The 22,334-nt window shown below is 57.3% G+C and overlaps 1 protein-coding gene across 1 annotated transcript; it reads right to left on the reverse strand.

Annotated features, from left to right (window-relative positions):
- Positions 1–408: 408 nt before the first annotated feature.
- Kcnj4 (potassium inwardly rectifying channel subfamily J member 4) lies at positions 409–22,334 on the reverse strand. Its single transcript, XM_006979149.4, has 2 exons — positions 22,199–22,334; positions 409–2,514 (listed from the first exon to the last, which is right to left on the reverse strand). Exon 2 carries the CDS (start codon positions 2,473–2,475, stop codon positions 1,141–1,143), a length of 1,335 nt encoding a protein of 444 aa, XP_006979211.1. The 5' UTR covers positions 2,476–2,514; positions 22,199–22,334; the 3' UTR covers positions 409–1,140.

A 22,334-nucleotide genomic window follows, 5' to 3' on the forward strand; every position in this document is an offset into this window, starting at 1 on the left:
ACAGGGCTAGAGAGATGGCTCAGCGGTTAAGGGCACTTGTTGCTTTTGCAGAGGACCCAGGTTTGATTCCCAGCACCACACAGTGGCTCACAACCATCTGTAACTCCAGTCCCAGAGGATCCAATGCTCCCTTCTGGCCTCCACACGCCTCAGGCACGCACACGGTACAGAAACATACATGCAGGAAAAAAAAAATGCCCATGCCTATGACATGGAAATAAGTCTGTTAAAAAAGATGGATGGCTCCTGAGGACAACAGGTGAGGTTGTCCTTTGGCTTCCACATGGGCACACACATGTGCGCACACACATGTGCGCGCGCGCGCACACACACACACACACACACACACACACACACACACACACAGATACTCACATGCTTTCTCTCTCTCCTCTCTACCAGCCTACGTCTAGCGGACCATATGCTTTATTAAAAATAGTTACAAATGCCATCATTAATCTGGGGACTGGAGGGACTGCAAGGAGAGAGGGTATTCATCCCACCTCTGGGGTCCCCTCTGAAACCAAACCCAACACCATACAGAGCTGGCTTCAAGGGTCTCAAGGGACCAGCCAGCTGGGTAGGGCTGGGGCTGGGCCGGGCAGGGGTGCACAGAGAGGAACGGTGACTTCTCTGTCCCCCAGGTAGAAATGGGCAGAGGTGGACTTGTGTCTCCATCTCTTCCATTGGTAGATATTTACAAAAGAGAGTCAAGAGCACAGACCACAGTCATGCAAAAGAAACACACCCCTTCCCCTCCCCAGACCCACCCTGCCCACCCAGAACCCCCGTGATGCCCACCCCCCCAGCAGTCCAGCCGCCTTCCCCAAGGTCCTGAGAGCAGAAGGAGCACATCCTTGAAGGGTCAGTGGGGAAAGGGTGGAAGGTCCGGGGACCCAGAGCCACCTGTGGGGAGGTGCCCGGGGGCAGGGCTCAGGCCAGCAAGGGCTGAGTACCTGGGTCCTTCCCAGTCCTGGGCTCTGCAGTCAACAGGAAGGGATCGCCCAGTCTCTGAAGCCCCCACCTTCCTCCAGCTCCACGGAGCCAGGTTCGACTCTGTCCTGAGAGCAGGAGGCTGGTCCTGGCACCCCACCCCTGGCAGAGGCTCTTGCAGGAATAGAGGAGGGCAGGGTCTGGAGGTCAAATGGCGGACTCCCTGCGGTAGGAAATATTGTCCAGCGGGAGGGTGGCTTGCATGCGCTCCAGATCCAGATGGCTACCAAACTCAAGCATCCGAATGATGCCTGCCTCCTCTTTGGAGCCCGCCTCCAGGCCCAGGCCTGCAGCCACGGCTGCTGCTGCAGCGGCTTCCTCTTCCATTTCCTCTTCCTCCTGGCTCATGAGGGCCAGCTCATTTTCGTAGCAGAAGGCACTGGGAGGGGGCGGCGGGGCAGGCAGCACCGTAATCTTGCTCTCCTGCAGCTCACGGGCCGAGCAGCAGGGCGTACCAGCCACCTCATAGGTCTTGTGGAATCGTGAGTAGTCCACCTTGTAGTGACTCTTCTCCTCAAAGACCACGGGCTCGAACCGGTGACCCCACAGGATCTCACTGGCCAGGTAGGAGCTGCGGGCCTGCGTGGTCATCGCCGTGGCCTCCACCATGCCCTCCAGGATGACCACAATCTCGAAGTCTTCCGACTCCAACTCCTCCTTGCCCATGCCGTACAGCGGACTGTCCTCATCAATCTCATGCACGATGATGATGGGCGACACCAAGAAGATGCGGTCCAGGCCTATGTCGTAGCCCACGTTGAGGTCCCGCTGGTCCAGAGGCAGGTACTCACCCTCTTGGGTCATGTAGGGCTTGATGAGCTGAGCGCGGACGTGGGCCTCCACAATGTGGCTCTTGCGCAGGTTGCCCACGCGCCACATCAGGCAGAGCTTGCCGTCCCGCACCGAGATGACCGCGTGGTGGCTGAACAGCAGCGTCTGTGCCCTCTTCTTGGGCCGTGCCATCTTGGCCATGATAGTGCCGATCATGAAGGAGTCGATGACACAGCCCACGATGGACTGGACCACCACGGCGATGACGGCCAGCGGGCACTCCTCCGTCACGCACCGGAACCCGTAGCCGATGGTCGTCTGCGTCTCCACCGAGAACAGGAAGGCTCCCAAAAAGCCGTTCACATGCATGATGCAGGGTTTGGGGGCCGTCGGGGCTGCCCCGCCATTGCCCCCCGGGCCTCCTGCAGCAGGCACCGAGGGGCTGGCCTCCAGGTCACCGTGGAAGAAGGCAATGCACCAGAAGAGGAGGCCGAAGAAGAGCCAGGAGACGAGGAAGGCCGCGGAGAAGATCATGAGCATGTAGCGCCAGCGCGTGTCCACGCAGGTGGTGAAGATGTCCGCCATGTAACGCTGGGACTTGTTGCTCAGGTTGGCGAAGTAGACATTGCACTGGCCGTTCTTCTTGACGAAGCGGTTGCGGCGTTTCCGCCGGGGCACGTGGGCCTGCCCGTTGCGACTGTGTCCGAGCATGACCTGAGGCCGGCGTGGTCACCTGGGGAGATGCGGGGCCTGTGGAGAACAAGGGACAGGTGAGGTGCTGGCGAGCGAGGCTGCTTCGGTAGAGACTACCAGACTCTCGGGACCAGAGAAGTCTACACGGGACCTTAAGACTTCCTTTGACGCTCAGGGGGATGTGGTCAAGCCCTACATGACCCAAGAGGGTGAATACCTGCCTCTGGACCAGCGGGACCTCAACGTGGGCTACGACATAGGCCTGGACCTCATCTTCTTGGTGTCGCCCATCATCATCGTGCATGAAATTGATGAGGACAGTCCGCTCTACGGCATTATTTTCATTATGGAAAACTAAGTCAAGCTTGTGTCCCTGAGGCTGATCCAAGCCCCCTGGACCGGGGTTTGCCCAATGAAGAATAGGATCCAGGTCCTAATGCCAGCTGCTCAATGTGGCCCTTCCAGCTTGCCGCTGTGCTGGAAGCTTCTATATCTGTATCTTTTCTTTTTTTCTGGTTTTGAAGCAGCGTCTTGACCATGTTGCCTTGGCTAACCTGGAAGTCATTATGTAGACCCGGCTGGCCTCAAGCTCAGAGATCTGCCTGCCTCTGCCTCCCGAATGTGGAACGAAACTGGTGCACCACTACACTTACCCTTCACTTCCATTTATTATTATTACCATCATCGTTATTATTCGTGGGAGGTGGAAACACTTGCCATGCTGTGTGTCAAAGGCAGAGGACAACTTTCAGGAGTCAGCTCCCTTCCCCGCCCCCCCTGCCGTGGGTTCCGTGGCTCAAACTCAGTCTGTCAGGCTTGTACAGCAACCGAGGTCATCTTTTTATTTTTGGTGGTGCCAGGGTTGGAACCCAGGGCCTTGGGCACATCGAGCAAGCACACCACCACTAAGCCACCCTCCCGTCCTGATGCTCATCTTGACTCTGTGTCCTGCATGCCCGGAGTTTGACGCCCATTTGCCTCCCGGCGGCGTACAGCCTCTGCATTGGCCACCTAGCGTTACTGGTTTATTCTAATTCATTACATTCCAGCTCTTCATCTGCATTGGTTTCCCAAATGCTCAGGGCTCCCTGTGGCTAACAGTTACCATGGGGTGAGTGTCCCCAGACAGTGCCATTGATCCCCAGATTCCTGTCCTGTCCCCAGACTTGCTGGGATCGGGACAGGGGCTGACAGAGTACCCAGTGTGCTGGTCAAGACGGAAGAAGGGAGAGCCTGGCATGTCTGTCCCTGTATGGGTACATGCAGCGGGCTGAAAGAGGAAGAGTGGCCTGCTGGGAGGACAGTGGACCCAGGTCAGGAGGCATCCCCTTCCAGGAACTCCGGGATGAAGACTGGGTAGAGATGAGGCGGTTGCCGCTCTTTCCTCCTACCCACCTCCGACCTCTCAGCATCCTTCCTCCAAGCCTTAGTGTCCTCATCTGCAAACTGAGGACTGAAACCCCTACCTTAGGAGACCCTGGAAGACAAAGCCATCCCTCTGCTGCTCCCCACTTGCTGGGCGCCTGCGAGAGGCAGGCGGGCCTGACCGTGGTTGCCAGCTGTTCCAGCAGAGGCTTGTTACGCCCACGTGGTGTGCCCACCAGCTGGACCCACCCCGAGGGCACACTCTTCTGTGCTCCCAGCCACTGGGGTCTGAGCACAGGTGCCTCTGGTGCAGTCTCAGGGCCCGAGGCCGGCGGCAGGGCCAGGACCCAGCCTGGGTTCCTGATAACATCTTGGCCTAGAATTATATAAGTCTGGAAGCTTCTATTTTCTGTTCTATTCTTCCTGGTCTAATTGTGCATCTGTGGCAATGTTTACACACTTCCCTGGTTCAGGACAACTTGGTTGCCGCAGCAACCGGTGCGCGCCAATGCTATAATTTAGATATCAACAGCCCTTTCCCCTGCCTCTTTCTCCAGAGTCTCCCTCCCCCAGCTGCCCTATCCAACCCTGCTTCTCTCCCCAACCTCACCCCAAGGGGCTTCCTCGGTCAAAGTCCCAGACCTGCCATGTGATTTGGTTGGACCTTAGCTTCCTGACCTGGACCATGAGACTTCTGGGGTAGGAGCTGGAATTCAATACTGGCCCTTCAAAGCCTTCAGTCGCGGGGGTTCCCTTGCTACTGAATGGCCCCCAACTCCTTCATCTGCACCAAAGCCACAGCTAGGGAACACAAGGGAGGCGCGTTCAAGACCATTGTTTTATAGCTGAGGCCAAGGAGGCCCAGACATGGAAAGGGAGCCACTGAGGGTCTCAGAATGGCGCAGGCGGGAACTGCCCTGACCAGGTTGTTCACACCCTCCCTGATATTTGGAAAGACAGGCCTTCGGCTCTTCGTCCCTTCTCTCTGGAGGACTGAAGCCAGGAAAAAGTGGGTACTAACCCCACCATGACAGGCTCTGGAGCATAGCCTGATCCTCTGCAAGAGAGGCGGAGGATAAGAACTGACATCTCGCCAGGCGGTGGTGGCGCACGCCTTTAATCCCAGCACTTGGGAGGCAGAGGCAGGCGGATCTCTGGGAGTTCGAGGCCAGCCTGGGCTACAGAGTGAGTTCTAGGACAGGCGCAAAGCTACACAGAGAAACCCTGTCTTGGGAAAACCAAAAAATAAATAAATAAATAAATAAATAAATAAATAAATAAATAAATAAATAAATAAATAAATAAATAAAATAAAGAAAAGAAGTGCCATCTGGGCCTTTGATGAATGAATGCCACTAGGTGTCCAAGGAGGGCCTGCCTCCCACGGTACCAAGAACAGGACCCTCTGACTCACTGGTAGGACCAGCTCCCTTGTGCTTTGGAGATGGTTCACTGTGGGGTCCCTTCTCACAAGGGGGTCTGGGGTGGGTAGTTCAGGGGGTTCCCTCCCTCAGCACTGCCAGGGGCTCTGAATAAGTGGAGAGGGCCCCTGCCAGCATCAGCCTCGAGGCTTGTCCCCTGGCCACATCAGGTGCTCCCCCCCTGCTCAACACCAGCTCCCAGTCTCCCATCACCTGCCCCATAGTCCTGCAAGCCCCCCGGGCCTTTTTTCAAGGCCCCAGCAGGCTCTCGGGGCCTCCCCTGTGCCTGGGGCTTTTAATGCCCTCGCCCATCCCAGTGCTCAGGAAAGCCGGCTCCCAGCTGTGTTCCCTTGGGTCGAGCAAGGAGTGGCTGTGTGCAGTCAGTCCAGTCTCCTGCTCCGACAGGCAGCTCCTGTGGCCGCCACGAGCCCGTTCAGTAGAGCTGGGAAGCTCACCCTGACCGTGTGTGGGCTGAGTGCACGACTCTCCAGTGAACAGTGTGTCAGCTGGGCATTTGTCAAGATCTTTCTCTGACCACATGGGGTTTCTGGGGGGAAGGACAGAGGCCGGAGGGAAAGCTCAAAAGAGAAGAGACACAGGTGACAGGAGGGGACACAGAGCACCGGTCAGCATCTTCCTCCTCTGAGTAGAATTTACTTTGGAAAAAAGGAGTGGCCTGCTTGTCCAAGTAGAGGCATTACCCCAGCCCGTACACTCCCGGAAGGCCGGGGACCAGTCTCCGTCCTGTCCATCAAGTGGACTAAAGGATGCTGGCTGTGTGAACGAAGGAGGCTGGACCCTTCTGCAACACCTTGTGGAGGGATCCCAGGCAAGTCCTTCCCTTGCTCTGCTTTGTATCATTCCCCAAGCCTGGGGCCGCCCATCCCCACCCCCACCCCGGGAAGCTGAGGACCGAACCCAGGGCCTTGCGCTTGCCCAGCAAGTGCTCTACCACTGAGCTAAATCCTCAAGCCCTGTCTTGGGCTTTTTGAGGTCACGGAACTTGAAGGAAAGAGTAGAAGCAGGGGAAGGGTTCCCCACAGCTCCCGAGAGCAGGCTGCCCGTCCAGCAAGCTGAGCATGGGAGACAAGAGTTTTTGTCCTTACTCAGATTGAATCCTGCGGTGGCGTCTGGTGGCAAAGATTCCTTTTGGAACCCTGCGGGCTGGAAGGACAACCATTCCTAGCCACTCACCCCACACACATCCTTACTACCGTGACAGAAGGAGTGACCGGGTACTGTGGGGTTCCCTCCCTGGGAACCTCGCTTTGGCCCTGCGAGCCCCAATAGCAGATGGGCAGAGGGCAGTGGAGGTCATGCTTGGGGACAGCCATCTTGCCAGGGCTTTTTAGCCTATCGTGCATCTTCTAGGTCACGGCCATCGGTGAGACAACATGGGAGGTGACAGGCTTGACTGGAGATCTCACACCTCAGTCTCAGGGCCCTGTCTCCGAAGCCTTTGAGAGACAGAACGCTCTGGAAGTGCAGACTCCCCATCAGGCGTGGCCTGCCTGTCTCACCGGGGTATGGCTGCGTCTTTGTTCAGCTAACATATATTTATTAGGCAGCTACTGAAACACAGGGGGGTTCTGGCTGCTGTTCCCCATTTGGGGAACCGTAGGCTGTGGAGCTGGGGAGACGAGCCTGGGGGTTGCAGCAGCAGCAGCAGCAGCAGCAGCAGCAGCAGCGACAAGGTAGGACTCCCACTTCAATCCGGCACCTCTGGGTCCCCAGCTCACCCTGGCCCCTGGCTTCTTCTGGCCTCTTTTATCTGTTGTGATGCTCCTCTGCTCAGCCTGGTTCCTCTGGGATCAAGGCCTTTGGTTCTCAAGTCCCCTCCCCCTCCCTCACAGCCCTCCCCCTCCCTCACTGCCCCGCCTCACTACCCTTCAGGCTGCCCCACCTCCTCTGTGACCTTTCACCCTTGCTGTCCCCCCCCCCCCCATTTAGCTTCAGGTCAACTCTGAAAATGACTTGTCGGCTGCATCCTCGGGCTGGAGATGGCAAGGCCTGGGACGGGCTCTCGGTCTCTGCTCGGAGACGTCCGCTCTCCTCTCCCTACCTGCACACGGCGGCCGCGGTCACAGCACTGACTTCAAGCAGGCCAGTGTCAGGATGACTTTGGGAACCACTCCACTGGGGACACACCTGATGGTGGGAAGGGCCCTCAGGGTGCTGCAGGCAAGACTCCCAGGGCGACAGGTGAGTGGTGACAGGTGCCTTGGGGACACCGAACAAGAGCCAGGGGAGAACGTCTGTCTTGACTGCACCACACAGGTGTTCTGGCCAGGTTCACCCACTGCTTCCTGCAAAGTGGGGACCCCTCACAGATCCCTGGCAAGAGGGGGTACATACAGACTGTATAAGACAATGAAGAGAAGGAACCCCTTGCTGTTAGTCCCCTGAGCCTCGGGCAGGCAGTGGGCGTGAGGTCCTGCCTCCAGAAAAAATGGGGAATTCACATCAGCAACTCCTATCCCAACCCTTGAGATTTCTGGGTTTTTGTTGTTGTTGTTTTGTTTGTTTTTCGAGACAGGGTTTCTCTGTGCAGTTTTGGTGCCTGTCCTGGATCTCACTCTGTAGCCCAGGCTGGCCTCGAACTCACAGAGATCCACCTGGCTCTGCCTCCCAAGTGCTGGGATTAAAGGCGTGCGCCACCACCGCCCGGCCCCTTGAGATTTCAAGACCGACCTGTACTCCAGCTCTGAGGCTCCCAGGCCAAGTGGGGAGGCCTTTCCAGTCCAACACATGGGCCTCTGCAGCGGGAGAAGGACTCAGGCTCCAGGCAGCTGAGTGTACGCCTCAGGAAGGCACGGTGGAACAAAACTTTAGTCTCAGCAGTCTGGAGGCAGAGGCAGGTAGATCTCTAGGAGTTTAAAGCCAGCCTGGATCATATATCGAGTTCCAAGCCAGCCAGGGGTACACAGGGAGACTCTGTCTCAAAAGAAAAAATGTGGGGTCAGGGGCAGAAAGGCATGACCCTGTGCAGGTTCCTACCCTGTTCCTCTGACCCCGGATGACCTGACTCCTTCATCTCCATCTTTCCCTCCCAACGATAACACCCCAAATCTTTATTCTATGTGGACACACTGCACGGGAGGCAGAAGACACCCCTGAATGTCATCCTCAGAAATACCGTCCACCTTCTCTGTACAGGGTCCCTTATTGGCCCTGGGGCTCAACAGATAGGCTGGGCAAGCTGGCCAGTGAGCCCCGAGAATCCTGTCTCTGCCTCCCCAGCACCGAGGCTACACACATGTGCCACCACACCCAGCGAATGCGAGAAATCATGAATACCCACTACACCCAGCACATTATGTGAGTTCTGGGATCAAGCTCAAGGCCTCACACTTGCCAGGCAAGCAGCTAATTGACTGACTTCTCTCCAGTCCCTCCAGATCACCTTCTAGGTGACTTCAGGCCAGATACTTCCAGGTACTTCACCTCCCTGTTCTCCGCATGCCTCATCTGCAGGGAAAGCTTACTGTGGATCTCGCTGCCTAGGATGGCTAAGAGAATAACCAGGATCGCACTCAGCCCATGCCCGCACAGGGTAAGTGACGCCTGTGAGTGTATATCACTTGGAGACGGAACACCCCTGCTCAGGGATCCAAGGAGGAATCTCAGATACAGAATCCAGGACCCACCCACAACATCTCACACCGCCTGTCATCCACTGCCCTGAGAGCAGGGGCCCCAGAATCAAATCACACAGTCTGGACTCGGCCAGGCAAGCTCCAGAAGGGTCACTCACAGCTCAGCCTCGGCATCTCCACCGGCAGAAGGAGCACAGCGACACATCTGTACGTGAAGGGTGGCCTTGATGTCACCAAAACGCATAGCACACAGTGCAAAGCCATGCTGCCTTCCTCCAGACCCTGGAATCCCTCTGCACACCACCCCTCCCCCCGGCCAGCACTATCACGTTGCAGGATCTGCACTGAGCATTTAGCAGGTGCTCACTCTGAGCAGGAGTCGTTCTGAGTGCTTTTGGCCGATCGATTCCTCTCAGCCTCACGGTGACCTCAGAAAAGGCCCCGTCATCCTTCCTGATTTAGAAGTAGAAAAACCAAGGCACAGAGGGTTTTCAACCAGCCTGGAGTCTGAGGCCAACCTGGGCTACATCGAGATAGACAGTCCAGCTTGGACTCAAGCATCCCTTAAGTGTTCTGGTTGCACCCACCTGTGAGGTCTAGGATCCTGACACTATGCTTTAGGCTGGCCTCCAGGTATGGTGGGGGTGGGTGGGGGCGGGGTAGGGTGGGGAGAGCAGAGAAGCAAGAGGCGTGGAGCTGGAGAGAAGGAAGGGGCTGGGAACTCTCTGGATAAAGCCCAGAGGGGTTGGTAGTAGGTAACCAGGTAACGGAGTAGGTGACCGTGGGCCCTGCAGATGGAGCTGACCACGTAGAGCATGTGGCCAGGTGTGGATGGACAGAGGAGAGAGAGGGTCTAGGACCCACCCACAGCCTCACAGCGGGGAGCTCGGGCCGGGTGACTCCCGGACCCACTGGGTCCACTGAGCTCATCTCCCCAAAGCTAGAAAGAGAAAAGGGGATCAGCGGTGACCTTGAAGAGCCTACATCTACCTTGTCCCTGTCATCCAATGGGTAGGTTTGAAGGCTCTTGTTTATTACCCACCCATACCACCACTGCCTGGCCCCTGGATCTCAGCAAACAAGACCCCCTAGCTGGGTGGGGGTGGGGAGGCCCAGGGATCCTGAGAGCTTTGAAGGGTGGATGCTGCTGTCCCCTCTCAGGGCACAGGCTGCCCCAGCAGGCACCACCTACAGAAGAGGCACCAGCCTAACACATGACTGCAATCTCAGCACGTGGGAGGTAAATGCAGAAGGATCAAGAGTTCAATGTCATCTTGGGCTCTATAGTGAATTCCGGGCCAGGCTGGGCTGTGTGAAACTCCACCCCAAAAGAGTAAAAATAACAGCTGGGAGCGGTGGTGTATGTCTCCAATCCCAACACTTGGGAGGCAGAGGCAGACAGATCTCTAGGAGTTCAAGGCCAGCCTGGTCTACATAGAGTATTCCAGGCTAGCCAAGGCTACACAGTGAGACCTTGTCCGAGAGAGAGAGAGAGAGAGAGAGAGAGAGAGAGAGAGAGAGAGAGAGAGAGAGAGAGAGAGAGAGAGAGAGAAACAGAGACACAGAGACACAGAGGGAAAGAGAGAGAGAAGAAATGATACAAGAGGAGGGGTGGGATTCAGAGCTAGGCTGGTGCCCCTCCCCACCTCCTCCCTCCCTCTGGGTGGTTCTGCCCAGCCAGAGGGCACCGGGACACTGATGATGGAACCTTCTCACCGCTGGAGACCATCACACAGTCACACACACACTCGAGAGTGAGGCAGGCAGCCTTCCTGGTTGAAGCGCAGCCTGGAAGCATCCAGCTGCCCATCCATGAGTGGCACCACGCAGCAGCCATGCCATAGAAGCCAAGGAGGCAGTCCTTTTGGGAGCCTTGTGGGTCTGTAAGATGTATTTTTAAGTGGGGGGGGGGGGCAGGAGCAATGATCGGTGAGTAGAACCGCTGCCTCGTGTGAAAAGAGAGAGGAGTTTATAGCTACACATATTTGCTTCTTTCTGTCTGGATGGAGACCCAGGAAACCGGTGACACTGACTGCTTCTCGGGATGGGAAGCAGGTGGCTGGGGATGGAGGAGGGTGGGGGAATACTCACTGTTTTTTTCATTTGTCTTTTAATTTTAGAAGCATACGGGTGTATCACCTATGGAAAATACCCGTGAGTTTTAAAATTAGCATTGGACGTATGTGTGTTTGTCAGAGGGGCCATAGCACCCGTAAGGTCCTCAGCAAACAGTATGATCCCAGACGGCCTAAGAACACATCCCCCAGGGGCTGTGGGGCCTTGGGGGGGGACACACCTTAATTTCCCCACGTCACCTTTACAAGATGGGGGGAAGAATAACCCCCGCTGTACAGGCATGCTGCATAACCAGCGGAGGGCGAGGGGTGTAGACCGTGAAGTGCAGAGGGCAGAGACTGTAAACTGTAAGATGCAGACGCTCTGGGGTATTCGTGAGTGTGTGCTTGTGCGTGGGCACGCACCCTCCTAAGTCCTGCGCGTGCCTGTGGCCCGTGGAGGCCCGAAGCTGACGTTAGTGCTCATCAACTCTCTCTACTTTATTTCTTGACAGTTGACAGTCTCTCACTGAACCCGGAGCTCGACATTTTGACTGTACTGGCTGGCCAGCAGGTCCCAAGATCTGCGGGCTTCTGCCCCCCTCCCCCCCGCCCTACACACAGTGCTGGGGTTACAAGCACACGCCACACTCCGCATTTTACACAGGGTCTGGGGATCGGAACTCAGGTCCTCCTGTTTCCATAGCAAGCGCTTTGCCTTACCCAGCCATGTCCCCAGCCCATAAAAGCCCTTCTTACAGGGCACGACATGTGCCTCCCATTCTCCCCTCTGAGGGGGCCTGTGATTAGCCCCCCATCTTGCTCCTGACTCCTTCAGGCCTGAGAGCCCCTCTCAGGCTGCCCTGCCTCCTCCCACTCCTATAAGCCACGTACTCTGGGGGCACAGGTTCAGCCACCAATCACCGCCAGCAGCCTCCCTCTCTCCACCGCTGACCCCCCTCCTCAGCTCCTCTGCAGTCCCCCCCCCCCCCCCGTGATCTCATCTAGTCCTGAGCCTTAAAATACCAGCAGCCACATCTCCCTCAGAGCAGACTCGCTCTGAGTGTCTGCTAGATGGCCAAGAGGTGCCCATGGCCTCCTGCCTTCTACTCAGTCTGGGAGCCCTCCCAGGCTGGTTCAGGCCTAAGCCCTGGCCCTCCTTCACCCCGAGAACCTAAGGGCAGGGGGAAAACATGTTCGGTGAACACTACGGCCAGACACCAGCCATGCTCTGGTCCTCATTCCAAGCTGTGGTGGTCCTGTTCTTATTTCACAGAGAGCCGAGGAGCAGGCCCATGGGATGCTGGATGCTGGATGCTCTGTTCCATGTCCTGCCTAGCCACAGCCCCCTCCTGGCCTCCCCGGCTATAGTTTCCGGGCTCCCCACGTTCCCCAGGCTGAACTCTGGGCCCACAAAAGGTTCTGCTCTCATACAGATCTTGCCCCCCTTCATTCTTTACCCCAACCCTTGCCACACAGCCACACGGCCTTTCTCCCCATCCCTCCAACCTGTCAAGTTGCCCCGCCTGGGGGGGCCTCTGCACTGGTCTCTGCCCTTCTCAGTGACATTCTGTGGCTCTTTATCTCCCAGCCCCCTCCCCGAGGGAGTTTTGATTTAGAGACGTTAGGCTCAAAGCGTGTCCTGTGCTTTCCCGATGTCCTCCTCTTCCTCACGGCCCTCATGGACCTTCTGTCACTGGTGCACCCATGCTGGGCATCCTTGACCACGCACCGAGGCCTGGAGCCTGGCATGCAGTAAACCTCCACACACAGCTGACAGGGGGCAAGGACACGAGGTCTGTGCCGTTTGTCATAATTCCCATGAAGGGCCCGAGCAGGGCGATGTCACAGAACGTGACGAGCTATTTTGGATGCTGTAATGAGGGAGCAGAGGTGGCCCCGAGCACAGACCAGGAGGGACCTTCTGTGCGGCTGCACCGCAGGACACGGCACAGCGGCCGTGAGCAGGGGAGACGGGGACAGGACGGCTCGAGTCTCCACGGAGCCCAGTCCTGGATGTCCTGGGGAGAAGGGGGCTTGGGGGGTGGAGCAGGGCTTAGGGGAGAGGGCACAGCAGGCAGAGAGGCCCCAGAGGGTGAGGGGCTGTGGTCACATCCCAGTACTATTTGGCAACAGCCAAGGAACTGTGGCTAAAAGAACATCTACCTGTCGGCTGAGTGCTGAGTGCTGACTCATAGATTCTGACCACCTCCCACCAGCTCCAGCCAGCCCATTCATTCATTCATTCATTCATTCATTCATCCACTCATTCATTCACTCACCACCTAATAGGTATCCTGAGCTGGCTCAGCCCTGCCTTTCTGCCTGGCATGTCTGTACTTATGCTCTGGAGGGTGCACTGTGCGTAGTGGTATTTTGAGTACCCACTATGTGCCGTGGGAGAAGCAATGAGTTCTGAGCTGGCCATGGTGGCACACGTCTTGAGTCCTAGCCCTCAGGAGGCAGAGGCAGGGCAGATCCCTGCGATTTCAGGACAGCCAGGGCTATATAGTGAAACCATGTTTTAAAAAGAAAAAAAAAATGAGCTCTGAGGGCCTACTCAGCTCAGATCTTGTGAAGTATCTTGTTCTAGGACAGGAGTCAAAGAATCTGCATAATCAGGAGCTAAAGAAAGGGTCCCCGAGCAGGGCCTGGTGGCACACACTTTTAATCTCAGCACTCAGGAGGCAGGCGGATCTTTGTGAGTTCGAGGCCAGCCTGGTCTACAGAGCTAGTTCCAGGATAGCCAAGGCTACACAGAGAGACCCTGTCTCAAAAAATCTGAAAAAAAAAAAAGAAAGAAAGAAAGAAAGAGAGAGAGAGAGAGAGAGAGAGAGAGGAAGGAAGGAAGGAAGGAAGGAAGGAAGGAAGGAAGGAAGGAAGGAAGGAAGGAAGGAAGGAAGGAAGGAAGAAAGAAAGGGTCCCTGGAAAGATATACGAGTTCTAGAATGCAGGGGCAGCTGGGCAAGACAGAGTTTGGAATATGGCTCAGGCAGGACTAAAGCCCTGGTGACAGGGTACTGGCGACCCAGGCTGGGTGGGCGGCCACACACAGGAGAGGAGGATGCTCCAAGGCAGAGCAGCAGCTTCCTAGAGGTCTTGGTCCTTGGGTCCCCAGGAGCCGAGGGGCCTGGCAGAAAAGGAAGCCACGTATCCATAAAACTTCGGGATCTCTACCCAGAGGATTGACTTTTCAGCTCCAAACAAGACCCAGAGTAAAGCAACATGATGGGTATCCTGTATTCTAATAAGCACACAAGTGCATGCTTGCGCACGCGCACACACACACACACACACACACACACACACACACATATATATATACACACACACACCCCAGTGGCACCCTAAAATGCTACCCACCCTCACATATGCCCTGTGTTTTGGTGTTCTACGGGCCAGGCCCTGCCTGTGACTTGGTTGTTAATCTCACTCTGCCGGCCCAGAACTCACCACACAGCCTATGCTGGCCCTAAACCTGTAGGAATCCTTCTGCCTCACCCCATCAAAAGGGCTGGGGTGACAAGCTTGGGCCACTACCACATCCAGGTCTTCCCTTCTGTGACGTTAAAAGCCCTGCTCTGAAAGGTGATGAACCAGCACCTCTCAATGCCAAGTCTGGTGGTCTGGGCCTGTCGTCACAGCTGCTGGAGAGGCCGAGGCAGAAAGACTACAAATTCAAGGTCAGCCCACTGCAGAGTTCAAGGTCAGTCTAGACAACTTAGGGATGCCCTGTCTCAAAACAGGGAGTAAAAGGAAGAAGGTGGGAGTGGGAAAGGGGGGCTAGGGAGGCAGACAGCATGCTTGAGGCCTGGGGTTCAATCCCTAGACTGCCCGAGCAAGCAAGCAGGAGCATTTCAGGGGATGCCGTGCGCTCTGGAGGCAAAGGCACAGGGGCCTCAGGAAGGCCAAGTGAAAAGCTGAGACAATGGGCTGCTTGTGGTCCCCATACTTCAGGTCCCGCAAGATGTTCACTTGGGTTCTGAGTCCCTTCAAGGGCCCTGTTCTGGGACTCCCTGCTGTCCCTCAGCAGGTACCATTCAGCGGTTGTTCACAAACCTCCTGGGACAGGCAGCCCGCTTGACTGTGAGGCATGACGCTCAGCTGGCTGGTTCATCTAAGGACTCGGGGACCCAGGGCAGCCCTGAGACGGACGGGACCCTGGTCTCTCTGCCCTGGCTGTACCGTCTGCTCTCCTGTCCAGTCACTGTCTGGCGTCTGGGGGATGGCCCTGGTACCCATCTAGGACTTCTCCAAGGTCGGGTGGCTTTGGAATCTGCAGCTGCATGGCTTGGCGCCCACTCAGTGCCTCTCGTCCCCGCTGCAGCAGGTTTGGGGACAGGAAGAGAGAGCTGGGGTGCAAGGGCAGGGCTCAGCAGGCATGGGGGGGACAGACACCAAGTGACTGGAGGCAAGGTTTCTGAAAGTAATGGCCTCTGTTTGTGCCTCGCTGACCCCCAACCCTGTCTGCACCCAGGCCAGTGACATCTCCACACAGGCAGAGTTACACTGTGGAGTGGGAAGAGGTCAGATGAGGAAGGCCGGTGCCGGTGCCGACGCCGACACCTCCTCCAGACGGCATGACCCCAGCCCCACAGGACACCTGGTCCCTCTTCTCTCCCCTCCCATCCCTGCTCCAGCAACAGAGAAGGAAGGCCGAAGGAAAAGCTAAGCACACCTCACTGACCCATGTCCCCTCCGGTGGCCCTGGCTTCACAGAGCTCAGAGGGCCTCCCAGAGTGACAGAGGTCCTAGTGAAGGTCACCAAAAGTTGTGAGTGGCTGAGTTTTCCTCCCACCGCATCTTCCCTTGTCCGGCATCCATGGACTTGCCCGGGAGAGGAGCATGGAGAGATATGGGTACCTGACGGAATGGGGAAGGGTGTCAGGGACGCTGGAGGCCCTCAGGAGAAGAGCAGGACCGGCCTCACCTCTGCCACGTTTACTAGGCAAATGCTTGTCGTTGGAGGCAAGCGAAGCTGCGTGGTCTCTGGGCCCTTTATCCCAGGTGAGTTGCTCTAGGCAGGGCAGGTGTAGGAGACAGGCCTGACGCTGAGGTGAAATTTCTCTTCAGCCCCGTCCCATCTTTTCAACCTGCATCCCCACACCCTAGCTCATCTCTGCCCAGTTGGAGGCCCCCCAGGCCTCCAGGCATCTCCAGCCCATGCTCTCAGGGGTAGGTCGCCATGACGACACCACCTCCCACAGCGTGGCTCTTAGTGGGGTGGGAAATACAGAAGTTCACTTTTCCTGGTAGCCTCTAAGGGCCTGACAGTGTCTCCCGGGGGCACCTCACCTCACCTCACCTCACCTCACCTCACCTCACCCTTTCTGCTGAGGCCATGTGCTGGCTAAGGAGTGGCCGGATACCTACAGGGAAGAGACGAGGAACTGGTGGGAGAGGCACAGGGGGAGCAGTCGGAGGCAGAGACCGGCTAAGGGAAGGGCTGGGGCCGGCACATGTGCTGATTCACAGGACATACCTACGGGAACAAACCCTATTACCATGCTTCTGTCTTCACACCCGAAAACGGGGTGCTGTGCTCATGGGACATTGGGGAGCACTGACTGGGACGGCACAGAAAGCCCAGCACCTTCTGCTCACCCCCTCAAGACAACCTATAAGGGCTGGAGATGTGGCTCCGTTGGCAGAGCGCACGGAACAGCTCCTAACACCGTCTGAGCCAGGCATGGGGGCTCACGCCTGTAATCTTAGCACTCAGGACGTGGAGGCAGGGGATCAGAAGTCTGAGGTCTCTCTGCCGCATACAATCTCTGTGTCGCCAAACAACAGAAACCATCCTTCCAGGCAGGGCTCTGGTGTGCACCTGCTGCTTGCAGGTGGGAGGCGGCTGTGAGGAGATTGTGGGGAGGGCCCTGCAGGGGCAGCAGCCTAACCCCACGTACCCCCCATTTCCCCCGGCTTGTGTATCCTGAAACAGAACCACGGCCTCAGGATCAGCCCAAACTCACACATCCCGTCCCACAGGTTTTCCAGCAGCCACGCTCTCTAAGGCAGCCTCGATTTCCCCTTCTGCGAATGAGAAGTAACCGTGCCCTGTGTCTTACAGGTTCACCCAGGCACCAGAGGGCAGTCTGTGGGGACAGATCTTGCACTGGCCTTGGGGAGTAGGAGGTCAGGATCCAGAGCCAGCCTGAGTGTGAGCCCCCCTGCCCCCATGGCTCACCCCACCCACCCACCCACCCCTGAGCCAGCGGAGCGTGCGCGCGCGGCCTGCGGGAGCGCGTGCCCGCCAGGCGAGCGTGTGTGACTCAGGCTCTATTCATAGCTGAGCTCTGCCAGCTGCAGTGTGTCACAGGCAGAGGGGCCTCGGCCCATGTTATTATTACAATTACCATGTGAATTAAAAGTTTGAGCAGCGATCAGCCCACGTCGCCAGGGAAGAGGGCAGCAGGAGAAAAAATAAAGATGAAAAAGAGAAGAAGGGCTGAGCCCCGAAAGGCGCCCCCCCACACACACCCCAAGGAAGACTGAGTCCGCCTGAGGAGGCTTAAAGGTTATGCCAGCCCCCAGGGTTCCTGCCTGCCCCTTCCAGGGCCCAGGGTCCCCAAGTGGAGGGAGGAGCATTTAGAGATGACACAGCCTAGTGGCAGCTACTGGGCGGGGGGTGGGGTGGGGCATAGAGATTTTTTTTTAATTCTTCCCAGAACTTTGTCACCTCATTGGTCGGGCCAAGCTCAGAGAGGGCGATTGACTGACCTAAGGTCACACAGAGAACCACAATCAGGTTACTGACTCCAGACAGGTCTCTGACTCCCACATCCCCAAACCTCATCAGGCCATGGTGCTGATGCAGGAGGTCTAGGGACAAGGCAGGAGGACTACAGACAGGACCTGCCATGCCTGCTCTCTCTACTCCGTGGAATGATAGAACCTGACTCTTCTCCCGGAAGTACCAGCCCGGAGCCATCAACATCTCAGCATCCCAAATCCACATCCACACATCATGTCACCATCCACCCAAGGAGTCCCAGGCTAGAGAACAGGCCGCCCAGCTGAACGCTGACACTCTGGTCAACCTTGGGCCAGCTCAGTCTTCCTGTCTATAGAATGAGCCCTCCCCAGTGGCTCATGACTGCGTCTGTCTCTAGAATGGAGCCCCCAGAGGATCCCTGAGGGGGTGTTGGGCTGTGGGGGCGACTAGACCATCTCCTGCCAAACCCCGGCCCAGGGGAGGAATATTTTCCACTCTTTCTGGGGAAGCCCCAGTGACGGCCCCCGGGGAACCAGATCCATCTAAACTCAGACCCAGTCCCTCCATACTTCCTCGCTGTGTGACCTTGGGCAGGTAGCACAGCCCCTCTGGGCTGCCACTTCTCCATCTGTAATACAGGGACAGAACATCATTCATGGAGGGGATTAGGTAAGAATGTGCTGAAGCTCCTAGCCTCCTAGGTGGTCAGGCAGTATATCCCCCAGTGAGGCAGCAGAGCGATATGCATGGCCTCCTGGCCATCTTTGGGAAGATCATACATACGAGGATCCCCGAGGTGGGGCAGGTCATTCATAGTCACCCATGAGGTGAAAGTCACCAGGCAGGAAGCCTCTGCCTGATTAGGGTGCTCACTCTCTTGCCAAACCTCGGGTACCCCCATCTTTCTCAGCCCCCAGAGGGTAACAGGCCGTTTGGCTGACTCGGGACAACCCGGCCAGCTCAGTCCTTGTCACTAAGCCCATCTTCCCATCTATAAAAACGAGTTCTTCCCCCAGAGGATCCCTGAGGAGGTGTTATGTTGTTGGAGGCGACTAGATAAATCATCTCCTGCCTAAAACTCAGCCAGGGAGAGGGATGTTCTAGAAAGCAATATTCTAGAATGCACCATAACCTTTTAGCTTAACCCTACACCCAGCTAGTCCCTCACAGGGACAGCCCCAGGTTAGTTTTCAAAGGGGTTCTAAAGGAATCCCTTAAGCAGACCAAGTAGGGGATAAGAGCGAAGTCCTTGATGGTGGAGATGGGTAGGAAAGAAGGAAAGGGAGAGGAGGGGCCGAGGCCAGAGCTAGGCGGGGGGTGGGGAGGTGGGGGGGAATAGGGATGGAGGGGGGACGCTCCTGATCTGCCTGGCTCTTGTCTGCCTGCGTCCCCGAGAGTGGGCTGAGAATCAGGAGCCGGAGCCCCTAGGCTATTCCTAGGCCATCAGTGTGGCCCCAGGACCTCAGTTTTCACTTTTGTAACATGACAGCATCAGACCAATGATATAAGCACCAAGTCTCTGCATGCATGAAACCATCTTCCCATGCCACCCGGCCCCATGGTGGTGAGGCTGGCCTGCCCCCCCCCCACACACACACCTCTGGCCAGCATGTGGAAGGCCACAGGACTCCCACACATCTGTGGCTTTGGAGCCAGGGGGCTGCTTTCTTTCCTGCACCACAACTCATGTCCAGGGTCCCGGTGGGGTCACTTTGAACGTTCCGCCATTCCCATTTCACAGGTGAGGAGACGGAGGAGGCACAAGGGGCAGAGCTGCTGTTCAAGGTCACAGGATCCCTCCTGGGGCCCTTGGAATGCCCAAGTGGCGGAGGGCCCCTCCTCCCAGGGGGAATCGCCAATACTACAAGTGGCCAACATTCGCTATACAGATGTGGACTCAATGCAGGGACTCTGCCCAAGGTCACACAGCCAGGCCATAGCACACCAGGTCCTGAGAAACTCTCAGGCCTCACCTAGCCAGAGGGACAACAGGGCCTGAGTTCCTGCCCGAGCCTCAGGACCTCCCCAAGACTGGAGTCCTGGTCCCACCTCTAGGCTCTGCATGCCCCCCGCCACCCCCCCCCCACGCGCCTCAATTCCCCCTACACCTAAGATTAGGGTAAGAAGAGCAAACAAGAGACAGGCAAAGAAAGTTGGAGTCTGGCTGCTGCCCTTCCCCTCCCAGCCTGGACCGCTCCTCGGTCCTCCCCTCCCTCCTCCAGTGCAGGGGGATCAGGCGCTGATGTAATGCTTTCGTCCCCGTGCCAATCTCAGAAGAGAGACGACAGATTGCGTGAGCCAAATTTGGCATCCTAGGGGGAGAGGCATGAAAAGTGGAGATGTGGAGGAGAAGAGGAGCCTGGGGAGGTACCACAGAAGCCCCCCTGCCCAGCAGACCCCCGGGTGCCTCCTCTTCCTCTGCTTACACCCCCTTCCTTCCCTAGCCTGCCCTGGCGCGCATCTCCCCCCCCACCCCCGCGGGCCAGCCAGCCTAACCTACACCAGGGACCCTCCGAGCCTGGGTGCTGCCAGCCCACCCTCCCCCACCCCGACACACTGCTCCAGCTCCAATTCCCCACCGCTAGTTTCCTGGTTACCATGTTGCTGGTTGTCATGTCGCTTACATGTCCTCGTGACTCAGTGGTCCCCGCAGAGGGGCCCCCACCTCCTCACACCCCCCTTAGCACTCGCCCCCGCCGCCCCCAGATCCACATTAAGCACCAGCCCGCCCCCCGTGTGAGCCCACACAGTTCCTCCTCCCCCTCCCTCTCATCCTGAGCCCCGAATCTTCCCACAGCATCCTAGAGTGACTTTGTCCTCTGATCCACAAACGCTTGAGAACCTGCACGCCTTGGCTTTCTCTGCAAGCTCTTCTCAGGGCCCTGGCACTGTGTGCAAGCCGCTGACATCGCAGCGAACTCAGTGCTACACTCCCATTTTCCACTGGTACAAACTGAGGTCAGAGAAGAAAAGCCAACTGCCCAAGGTCACCCCAGCAGAAGCCCACGGACATTTCTGTCTGGCTAGTCACCTCTATGTTTTTTTTCTCCCTCCCCAGGGAATTGTTTCCTCAAAGGTGACACAAGGGATCATTAGGCACCTCTCCCAAGTCTCTAATGCCTAGACACCTCCATTATCGTCAGTCTGTATTTCCAGCCATATCCTTGCCCCTCGCTAGCGACTCATTTCCCCTCAAAGTAAATCGAGTCCTTACTCCCATGTCCCCAGTCTTTCCCCAGCCCACCAGGACTCTGCTCACAGAGCTCAGGGCCCTCCACTGGAGGTCAGTGGGGCAGGTCTGGTGTCCCCATTCCACAGATGTGTTGGCAGAGGCTCGGGAAGCATAACTTGCCCAGGATGCTAGTTTCTCAGCTAGCTGGGCTCATTTCTGAAGCCTGGACCGAGTGCCGTATGAGGCATGATGCCCAGCACGGAAAACTCCAGAAAGAGACCCCTCTTCCAAGGGGGAGAATAGAGCTGGATGTTCTAGATCCAGCCCTCCACTCTCCAGCCCCACGGCCAAGCAGCTGCTGCCCTTACCACACTGCATGGAAACGCTTGCCCCCCCCCCCCCATTTGCTCCTCATCAGAAGCCAAGTCAAGCCTATGCAGCGCTCTTGGGTCCCCACAAGTCCTGGAAGATGCAGGACTGGATGGGGGTGGGGGAATGGAGTGGATATGGCATCCCTGGGTCCAGCCCCTCTCTGTCCAAGGCCAGACACTCCCTCTTATCGCCACCTCCTTCAACCTACCACTTGGCGCTCCCCTGCTCTGGAGGCCCTGTCTGTCAGCGAAGCCCAGCCATCCTGCTTCCCGATGCCTAGAGGGCACTGGTGCCTGCTTCTCTGGGCTCTGCCTCTCCCTGCCCTGAAGTCTGGGTTCCCCTGCATAGTTTGTGTGTGTGTGTGTGTGTAGGGGTGCTAAGAGGCTGACCCCGGTTAAGGAACATTCTGCAGGTGGTGGGGGAAGTTCTCTCCGCTTGGAGCTCAAGGTTCACTCTTGGCTGTGTTTTCCCTTTGCAGAAGGGGGAAAAAAGAAGCATCTCCTCCTCTCTCTACAGCCTCAGTTTCCACCACTATAAACCCTGAAATGCTTCATCTACTGAACCCCGCTCACCTACCCTACGGTTATCTGGCTCAAGGCAGGTACTCAACACAGCTGAAGGGGGATTTTTGTCCTACTCAGAACCATTCACAGAGACCGCAGGTGGGAGGTGAAAAGTAGAGACACCCCCTTCCCATCTTGCTGCAAGTCACCTGCCTTGAAGCTCCTGGCATGGAGGTGGGCGGGGGGGGGGGGCAGAGAAGGGCCATCGCCAGGGCAGGAGGTCAAAAATCTCTTCCATCCATCTCCTCCTTTCTTTTGCCAGCCGCAACCCATAGGCGACGCTCAAATGGCCAAATGGACAGGGCACGCCAACTCGGGGAAGTCACAGGACTACACAGGGACCTTTCAGGACCGGGGTCAGAGAGATGAGCGCAGGGTGGGTATGGCCAGAGCGGTAGGACAAACAGACACTCCCTCGGCTAGATAGACATTGCGACGGACTCACGGACTGACAGCGCTCGCCACCGGCGAGCCGGAGCTTACCCCGGGGCGCAAGGTCCGAGGAGGGTCTGGGCGGCGAGTGGCCGCTACATCCCCCGGCGGAGTCCGGCGGGCGGCGTCCGGGGGCGCGGGGCTCGGGGCGCGGGCGCCGCCTGCCCGCGATGTCGCCGCTGACCCG

The sequence above is a fragment of the Peromyscus maniculatus genome, chromosome 20, assembly GCF_049852395.1.
Source record: "Peromyscus maniculatus bairdii isolate BWxNUB_F1_BW_parent chromosome 20, HU_Pman_BW_mat_3.1, whole genome shotgun sequence".
NCBI lineage: Eukaryota > Metazoa > Chordata > Mammalia > Rodentia > Cricetidae > Peromyscus > Peromyscus maniculatus.